This window comes from Panicum virgatum, chromosome 9K (assembly GCF_016808335.1).
Source record: "Panicum virgatum strain AP13 chromosome 9K, P.virgatum_v5, whole genome shotgun sequence".
Classification (NCBI taxonomy): Eukaryota; Viridiplantae; Streptophyta; class Magnoliopsida; order Poales; family Poaceae; genus Panicum; species Panicum virgatum.
The window spans coordinates 47,455,043-47,464,464 of record NC_053144.1 but is presented as its reverse complement, the minus strand read 5'-3'; the positions used below and the strand labels follow the sequence as shown (position 1 = coordinate 47,464,464).

At 54.6% G+C, this 9,422-nt stretch overlaps 2 protein-coding genes across 2 annotated transcripts; both read left to right on the top strand.

Moving 5' to 3' along the window:
- Positions 1–1,545: 1,545 nt before the first annotated feature.
- Positions 1,546–2,940, top strand: LOC120648050 (the record flags this gene model as incomplete). Its single annotated transcript, XM_039924826.1, has 1 exon — positions 1,546–2,940. A coding segment is annotated over exon 1 (1,005 nt), but the record flags the coding sequence as incomplete, so codon positions are not given.
- Positions 2,941–6,147: 3,207 nt separating this feature from the next.
- Positions 6,148–7,056, top strand: LOC120648739. The gene is made up of 2 exons (XM_039925415.1): positions 6,148–6,368; positions 6,443–7,056. The coding sequence occupies exons 1-2, from the start codon at positions 6,188–6,190 to the stop codon at positions 6,778–6,780; spliced, it is 519 nt and encodes a 172-aa protein (XP_039781349.1). The 5' UTR covers positions 6,148–6,187; the 3' UTR covers positions 6,781–7,056.
- The last annotated feature ends 2,366 nt before the right edge of the window (positions 7,057–9,422 follow it).

The following is a 9,422-nucleotide window of genomic DNA, read 5'->3' as shown; positions in this document are numbered from 1 at the left end:
CTCTCCTGGTGGTGGGTGTGTGACATCAGCACGAAAGATGATAATTGGGACTTCTGACACAAAGGGTACGCCGTTGCGTACAAAGGCTCGCTCAAGAATTATGTTGCGTCCTCCAACCTGCTTAAGGAAAAGAATCAATACACCTGCAAGAAAGAACCGAAACAAAGACTTTACACGAAGAGTATAGATATTGAGACCTTGACATTGATTTTGAGCGCAACATTTTCCAGATATTGCTTGTTTGGTCTGCTAGCTTGCTTTGGCAAGCAACATTGAGATACAAGCACTATGACCCAAGCCACAAATAAAAATATGATTCCAGAATCATTTCTTGATGTTAGTATCATAAGCATTTTGATTAATGTTCCCTAGGCACTTTAATAATATCAGTTAAGCATTTCATAAGTAGCATTCCCTAAAGGTCTTGCCAGGTCAGAGGCCATGGACAGCTAAAGCCTTTTTGCTCATCTCACAAATAGTGGAACACTATTAAATAACCCAACCTTGAGGCTTCTCGCTTGCCAATGATGGGGCGTCGACGTGCATCGCCTCCGAGGAGGAGGCCGGATTCAGTGAAGCCTTAGATCGATGGGCTTGGCCGCCTCGGCAGTCTTGTCGCCGAAAATCCTTGTGGCCCGTGCGTTTGGTGTGAAGGAGGTCCTGCGCACACACATGTACTTGCCAGAATCAGCAAGCACGAGCCCACACGAGATCGAAATCAGATCTAGGACACTGCCGAGGTGTGTCGGACTGGATCGACTGGCCACCAAATCCAACAGGGGGGAATCGAGAGAGGAATTGCGGGAGGGCACAGGCTGGATATTACGGTTTGGGAGAGGCATGGCTTGCCGCAGTCGGAGCAGACAAGGTTCAGGATGGCCTTGGTGGACTCATGAAGTTGGTGTGGTTGGTGACCTCGGTGTGCGTCTGCACCTCCTCCACGCTGCGCAGCTGTGTGCCGCAACCACTGCACCAGAGCGACAATCTCGCCTTTGCCGTCGTGGACCCGTGCGCCGCGCGACACGGGAGGGGTGGCGGGGAGAGGAGGGGATGATGCGGCGGCATGGGGGACGGGAGGAGGCTGTGGCGGAGAGAGGAGGGGATGCGCTGCGCCGCCGTGTCCCCGCGCGCAAGCTCGCGTCGCCGTAGAGGAAGGAGACAGGGAGAGGTGGAGGCTTCGTCGTCAAAGCAGCTGCGCCTGGGCTCCGAACGCAAGGTGGAGGCGGAGGAGGGAGGCGGCCTCGATGGCAAGCCAGTGGCAGCAGGCGAGGGAGCAACACTTGTGGTCGCCGGAGCCAAGCAGGCTGAAGACGAGGCAACGAGCTCCTCGGGGTGGTCGGTGGTGTGGTCCTCCTCGCCGACGGCCTCGGCGACGGAGGCAAGGATCTGCGGTGTCGTCGTGGCGAGGGCCGGCGTAGGGGACAGCGGCGGGGGCCTGCGGCAGCGCGGGCGTGGAGGGTGGCGGCGGCGGATCTGCCGAGGAAGGGGGCAGCGGAATGGAAGAGGCGTGGGTGGGTGGGGCGGTGGGGAACGAGGAGCGTTCCAATTAAATTAAATGCTTGCTTGATGTTGGACGGACTCATAAGAATACGGCCGGCTGTAGAGAAGTCATTGCCTTGTTAGTTGCGAGAGCCAGGCAAAGGCAACCAATGCAAAGCACATGACAGAGCCAGGCAACCAATGCATCCATCACAGAGCTCCACGTGCCTAGACATCAAGATTGGATTAAAAGGAAATTGATTTATCTTTTTTCAATTCGTCAGCAGCTAGCAGTAGTGTGGTTGGCTATTCTACTCAACCTGCTCAGCTCAGTTGCTCCTCCGCCTCGCGCTCGCGCCGCCTCCCCTTGTTGGGTGAGAACGCGCCCCGGGCACCAGACCACCACCGCCACAGCGCATTGCACAGCACCACCCTTCTCTTCGTCCAAGACCAGCCATGGCATCATCCTCGACCGTCATGGTCACATCTGCTGCATCATCGGACACCGGCGGTGCCGTAACCGACAACCTCCCTTGTTGGATGGAGGAGGTAGAGAAGATGAAGTCTAAGCACAACTGCGAGGAGACACTCGTGAGCATGTGCCGCAACTACGCCATCCATGAGGAAGACTACAAGCCCCTCTGCGCCCAGGACGGTTGGGGGCCCTGCGCGTCGCCGCCGGAGGGATCCAACGCCCTCTGCGTCTTCGAGAGCATGCTCGAGGCCGGCGTACGGTTCCCTCTCCATGAGCTGTACAACAAGATCCTGAAGCACTTCAACCTGGCGCCGAGCCATCTCACCCCCAACTCGTGGCGGTATCTGGCTGGCTTCGTGTTGCTCTGCGACGGCGTCGGCGTCCGGCCCATGTCGGCCGTGTTCCGGCACTACTTCAAGCTTTACCCCCACGGGGGTAACCAGCAGGGGTGGTACCACTTCGTGTCCTCCCAAAAGCGCCGTCTGTTCAAGCCCGACAGCAGTCTTCCCATCAACGTTGGGTGGAAGAATAGGTTCTTCTTCCTTGAGTCCCGGTCAGCCGATGTGCCATGGCGGTGCCCCAAAAAGTGGGGAAAGCCCAACACGCGAGGCAACGACGACCCAGAGCTCACGAAAGCCGCTAGGATTGCCGAGAAAAAGAAGAGGGACATTTCTGTCAAGGAACTCATCTACAAGTCCCACTACCAGGACAGCTTGCCTGTTCTCCCCACGCCGCAGGCGCAACTGAAAGTGGAAGCCAGTGACGATGGCACTGCTGCGACTGTGAGCACCCCATTGAAGAGGAAGTATGAATCGATGTCCGCCATTACCCCTCCACAGCAATTGGGCGCAGCCATGGCGCCATCGCCACCAAGCTTCGCTCCTCGGAGACCATCTAGCACTGATGGCGGCGGCGATACCTCCTCCAGAATGCAGATGATGCACCAGTTGCTGCAGTCTGCAGAACACCGAGACGGAGTTGTACCAACTCAAGGAGGAGTTGTTGGTAAAGAAAGCTCTGCACGCAGATGAAGTCACCCAACTGAAGAATGAGCTTGCAGCGGCCGGGGCCGACGTCGCCCGGCTCACGGAGAAGCTCGAGGTGGAGAAAGACCCGCACATGGCCGCCGTCGCCCAACTCAAGGAGGAGCTCCAAGTTGAGAAAGCTAGGTGCGCAGATGAAGTTGCTCAACTCAGGGATGAGCTCAAGGCAGCCAAAGCCGAGCACACAGCTTACGTCGCCCAACTCTCGGAGAAGCTCCTAGCGGAGAAAGCCGAGCAAGTGACCAAGGTTGCCCAGCTCACGGAGGAGCGCGAGGCGGCAGAGGCCGAGCACGACGCCAAGGTCCGCCAATTGGTGGAGGAGCTTCAGGCGACGCAAGCTGAGCACGACAAGGCGCTTCAGGAGCTTGGGAGCTGAGATGAAGGTGCTTTGGGCGGCGCAGGCCCAGCACACAGAGATTGTCCGCCAGCTTCAGGAGGATCATCAGGCGGCCAAAGCCAAGCATGCGGCCATGGTTGGGCGACTCACGGAGGAGCGGAAGGCAGCGGAGGACAAGCAGGTAGCCGAGGCCCGCCGGTGCCAATTGATGGAGAAGCTTCAGGCGGAGAAAGCCAAGCGTGCGGCCCAACTCCCCGAGGCTCTTCGCGCGGCGGAAGCCGAGCACGCGGCCAAGGTCCTCCAGCTCGGGAAGGAGCTCCAGGTGGAGAGAGCCCAGCGCTCGGCCGAGGTGAAAGCTGTCAGTGTCGAGTGCCAGCTCAGGGTCATCAACGCGGAGCGCACGAGCAGTGGGAGGTACGACGCGGGGTGGAAGGACATGCGTGACGTAGCGACCTTGCTCGGGATAACGGCTAAGACTTAGCCTACACGTTGAATAGATGATACCTGCTAATTAATTCTCTTGCGCTATCGTCCTCGCTTCGTGCAAAAAAATCGATCCGGAGTTAATTAGCTCTCCACGACCGGCTATTTAATCTGGGTCGATTCCCTTTCTGTTTTCAATAGCACGTCACTACAGTAACCCAGAAAGTGGTCCGGCCCATCTTGGCCCATGGGCCGTTCTGTTACAGTGACCTCGTGGTCCTCTTGTACCCGAGTGTCGACCCCGCGCGGCTGACGCCCGGGGCGCTTGCAGATGGCTCCGGCCCTCCAGGATTTCCTCATCGTCAAGCGCCCGCAGATCAGTGACCTTGACCAACTGGCATCGATGCGTAAGCTCATCATCTGACTCTTGTTCTTCCTTCTGTGCGCATAAATCCTCTCTTTGGAACATACCCGCATGCTGCATTTCCTTTTAGTTAGCTTGAACATACATGTAGCTCTGTAATTTTCGTGCTGCCATGCTAACTTAAACAATGTATGCTCTGAATGAAATTGACGGTGTTGGCTCTCAAATGGCCAAATGTTTGGGCAGTGATTGGGGATGCCACTTCAATTTTGTTAAGCTCATGAATATTGGTCCGGTTCATTTTTGTTTCTAGCAAGCTTTTCTTATCCAATTGTGTAGTTTTGAAGTATATGCAGAAATTTTTTACATACACCAGATGCTAGTCTGTCTTTTGTCTTCAATTAATAGACCCAGTAGTTTATTGTTTTTTCTTGTACAGATCTGTTGTCATACTCAAAAATCAAAATGCATTGCTCTGTTACTCTTTTTTGTTCTGTTATGATCTGCCCTGACAAAAGAATGCATTTTTGACCATAAAGAAAAATTTCTTGTAGTGATTTACTAGAACTTACAATCTTCATGAGCTCACAGTCGGCTTCAAATTTACAAGCCTTTATCTTTGTTACATCTTTCAGCGGGCAAGCAATGAGCCAATGAAGAGAAAGAAGCCAAGTAGTACACTGAAGGAACAAGCTCAGAAATGTGGTCTCTAGTCTATTTTCACTTATTGAGTTGGGACTGCTCTCACCAGTTCAGATTCAGAACTTGGACTACTCTGAGTCGTTCAGATTCAGAATTGTCTTCCTAAAACTTGGAGTCAGGACTTTGTTTTGTAAATATTGTTTAACTGGATTGGGTTATGTTGTTACTAAAGACATGGTCGCAACCAGTACTATTCATGTTAATGATCCAACATCTCTAGTACGCACTTAAATATTTTAAATATTGTTCATGAATCATGATGGTGCGGCCGTTTGGTGAATATTCTCTGTTCATGGAACTTGTATACTTTCAAAATTTCTAAGATTGGGTAATGCAGTATTTGTTTATGGGAGTGTGTAAATTCACACATAAAAACATCGCATGGAAGTTACTAATCACGTAAAATGATCGCCCTGCTGCACGCTCAAGCCTGGACAAGCAAAAACGAAGTTACCGAGGCACAGCACCCATTTTGAGCAAAGACAGTCGAATCACCGTTTTGCTTTTGAGCAGAGCCAGTAGGCCGAAGCCAACCAATTGTAAAAAGAATTTGAAGTTACATCCATCAGATTGCAAATCCTAGAGCACTGGTTTTGCATCCGAAGCTTGGCAGCTTCTCAAAAGCCCACCGTCTGCTGACCCAATCTTAAGGCACATGAATGCATGACAGCATGACCGTGCATTCTGAAACTGCATGGCGCCTGCCGACGATGATCAGAATTCAGACAAGAAAAAATCGAGCTTTTTCTGAACTGATTGCAGGCCTGCAGTTGTTCATCCATCGCGGTGCAGACTGCAGGGTACCAATCCTACCCCGTTCCATCCTGTTGTGCGACTGGCCTGGCCTACCAGCGTGCCCGTGGGGAAGTCGCAGGGCACGACCGCACGAGGAACAGAACAGGTCGGCCTCCTCACTCCTCCGTGGTTGGGCGAAGACGCTGGTTGGGAGATCAGCGTGCGTGTCCCCTCATGCATGATCGCCGCTGATCTCTTGCTCTCGGGTCGAGGCTGTATGTGTTCGTTGGTGGTCAACACGTCAGGTGTGGGGGGGGGGGGGGGGGGGGGGGCATGCTCCCGGCCGCGGTGCCTGTGCTCACGTCCGAGGCTGAGACCGGAGCCGACGTGGGTGGCCTCCACGTCGGCCGGACGGACGGGTGGCGCCCGAGGCTAGCTACCGACCGACCACGACAGAAACTGGCGCGCACGTCGCCGGCCAAATCCATCCTAGAGTTGAGCTCACGTCGAGCGCCACGCCAGGGGTAACAACTCCCTACCCGATAAAGAGCCACGACTGCTCAGCTACCGGCCCGGCTCAATCTCGACAACCAAAACGCCCGTCCGATCTTCCACCGCACACGGCAGGGATGGCGCGGACCAGGAGCGCGCGCGCCCTCGCGCTGGTGGCGGCCGCCGTGGTCATCGCGGCGGCGGCGGCGCGCGCGCCGGACTACCACCCCTCGACCTTCACGGTGACGGGCAAGGTGCAGTGCCAGGACTGCACCAAGAACTGGAACGCCTACGCCTACAACGCCAGGCCCATCCCAGGTTCGTTCGCGCACCTTCTCCATGTCCAGTCCAGCAGGCTAACCGCACCGGCCCGCGCGTGTATGTATGCGCAGGCAGCGTGGTGGGCGTCACGTGCGTGGACGGCAGGGGGCGGGCGGTGTACCACGGCTCGGACGCGACGGACGGCCAGGGGGTGTTCAACATCGAGGTGCCCAGCAAGGCAGCGAGCGGCGCCGACCTCGCCCCGTCCCGGTGCCTCGTCCGCCTCGCCTCCTCGGGCGACGCCGGCTGCGCCGTCCTCACCGACTTCAACGGCGGCAGGACCGGCCAGAAGCCGTCGCGCCTCACGCACTCGAGCCCCGACAGGGCCACCTACGCCGTCGGGCCCTACTACTGCACCCTGCCGCGGTGCGACGTCAAGGGCGACGCCGCCGCCGCCTGCAGCTACTGATGTGGCCCGCCGGCCGCCGCGCCGGTCGATCGCCGCCGAGCGTGCGTGTATGTACGGTGGTTTGTACGAGCATTTTGCGTTTCAACACCAGCTTCTTTTGGTTTTTTCTTCTACCCTTTTTGAGTTGACGCCCCCCCTTTGGAAAAGTGGATGATGCGTTGAATTGCTACTGCGTTATTGATTTTGCGCGTAGAGGGGTCACGTTGTCCTGTCTGTAACATGCTCTGTTTACCTGCTGCTGCAACTACTAGTGCCCACTGGTTGGTTCCTTCTTTATTTTGGCCCCGACGGCTTGTGTTTTGCCTCAACTTTGTGGATCCAATCTCTGCCTCTTGCAACATGATATTTCGTAAGAATTTGCGGTGCAAGTGGAATATCACAATGACATTGAATTTCAATAATTTGGAAGAAAGCGATTAGTTGACTATTATATACACGCGCACATAACTTAGCACACAAAAAATCGACATATTATGAATTTACGATAATGAAACATTGACATCAATTTTGATTTTAGAGTAATGCTTTGCTAAGAAGTCAATGGTTTGACCCGACCCAACCAAGAAGATAAGAAGAAAAAGTCATAAATAAAAAATGGGGCAATTGCGTTTCTGCCCTTACTTTCAACCCCAATTACGATTTTACCCTCACTTTTGTTGACTTTGCAGTCTTACCCCTACTATTCCGAAATGAAGACTCGTTTTACCCCTACTCCGTCAACAGCACCAAACGGTGTTAAAGAAGATAATTTTACCCTTGTGAATATACCCCTACTGTTTTTAGAACTTTGTGAATATACCCTTATTTGCCATTATATTGCACCAACATTTCAATAACAATATGAACAAGAAATTCACAGAATTTGGGCAGTATCATGATACACATGATCAAGTGAAAACCACATGCCCTCGTCGGAGATGAGCACTTCATCATGGCGGTGTTTTGACATCACCCAGAACAACACTAGTGTTTGAGCATTCAAATCGTATGTACTAAGCAAGTTGATTAACGCATTATTGTCCGCGAGCCCCTCGCCCAGCGCCCCCCGCCGCCTCCCAGCAACCTCGTCGTCGCCCGAGCAGGCCCTCGGAAGTCCGGTGGCCGGCGAGGAAGGTGACGGCGGGGCAATTCGGCTTGTGGGTCTCCAGCGCCGGGGCGGGCCGGCGTCCAGGGACCACGGCCGTCTCGACGTCCGGTGTGGGCAGCTCGCGGCGGCGCCGGCAAGGATGGCCGGATCCGGCACCGGCGAGCGTGGATCCGGTGTCCTCGCGGCCGGATCCGTCGACGGGAGGTGAGGGAGTCGGCCGGCGCTCGTGGCACGCGAGCCTCCTCCTGGGCCATCCCTAGCCGGCGGATCCGCGCCCCCTCCTGGCCGGCGAGCCTCCTGCCCGAGGGAGCCGCGGCCCCTCCCTGGCCGCCGGGCGCGCGGCCCCTCCTAGCCGCCGGCGCGCGAGCCTCCTCCTGGGCCCTCCCTGGCCGGCGGATCCGCGACCACTCCTGGCCGGCGAGCCTCCTGGCCGGCGGATCGGCGGCCCCTCCTGGTCGGCGAGCCTAGCCCCCTCCTGGCCGCCCACCTGAGCCACTTCCTGGCCGCCGCCGGGTCCTCCTCCTTGGCCAACGGGGCCAGCTTCCTGGCCGCCTCCCTACTGGCCGCCGGGGGCTGCTTCGTGGGGGAGAACGAGAGAGCTGTGGCCAGATCTGGTGGGAAGAGATATATGGATAAGGGGTATACTTGTCTTTTCGCAAGATTTAGATTATTTTTCTAATTATTTTATTTGGGATGCAGCTCACGGTGTTAGAAATAGGGGTAAACGGCAGCTTCGTTTGTGAACAGTAGGGGTAAGACTGCAAAGTCAATAAAAATGAGGGTAAAATCGCAATTGGGGTTGAAAGTAAGGGCAGAAACGCAATTGCCCCATAAAAAATACTATGCACGACAAAAAAAACCTTTGAGGTAAGTTATAAAGTATAGACTATTAATTGTCCTCTCTATTCATTTTGTATAGGTGTAGGTTGATTACAAATGTCAATATTTTTTAACGCAGTATAGATGCAGATGCTCACATACACCGATACACGTATGCAAAATAAACATCGGTTAAATCTTGAAATGAATTCGAAAACATTGGAGCATCCGTACACGAGGATCCTTGCGAGGTTCGCATAAGAAATTGGCCACAATTACTCCGAGTATTTATTGACAATGGTACAGTAAGTCCATCTAAATACGATTTATGTTGTATCCATTTCATTTTAGATAACATACGCAGTACTGATCAGAGGGTGAAGTTGGAGAGCTATTTTAAAAATGATTGGGGGGTAGTATACACAAATCTTCACATATATACTACAGGTCACGATGAAAAAGCTGCTCGCTTTGCCGCGTAACCAAGTTTGGCATCTCACCACTACCGTCAGTCCGTCACCGTCTCCTGTGTAAAGAGAGACCAAGGCCATTTCTCATGGTACAAACTACAAACACATACACCAAGACGTATCCACGTCCTGTGGATACAGTATAGGTGTACGGCTGTACGCCTCCACCTCACCTCGCCACTCCCGAGCCCGAGCCCGCGCCCAACCCGACCGACTCGACCGCAGCTCGCATCGGGACGCGTTCCATGTAACAGCAGCAGCAACGA

Coding starts and splice junctions, on each gene's coding strand:
- LOC120648739 (XM_039925415.1), top strand. CDS start 6,188: ATGGCGCGGACCAGGAGCGCGCGCGCCCTCGCGCTGGTGGCGGCCGCC. Junction 6,369..6,442: donor CAACGCCAGGCCCATCCCAG/GTTCGTTCGCGC, acceptor ATGTATGCGCAG/GCAGCGTGGTGGGCGTCACG.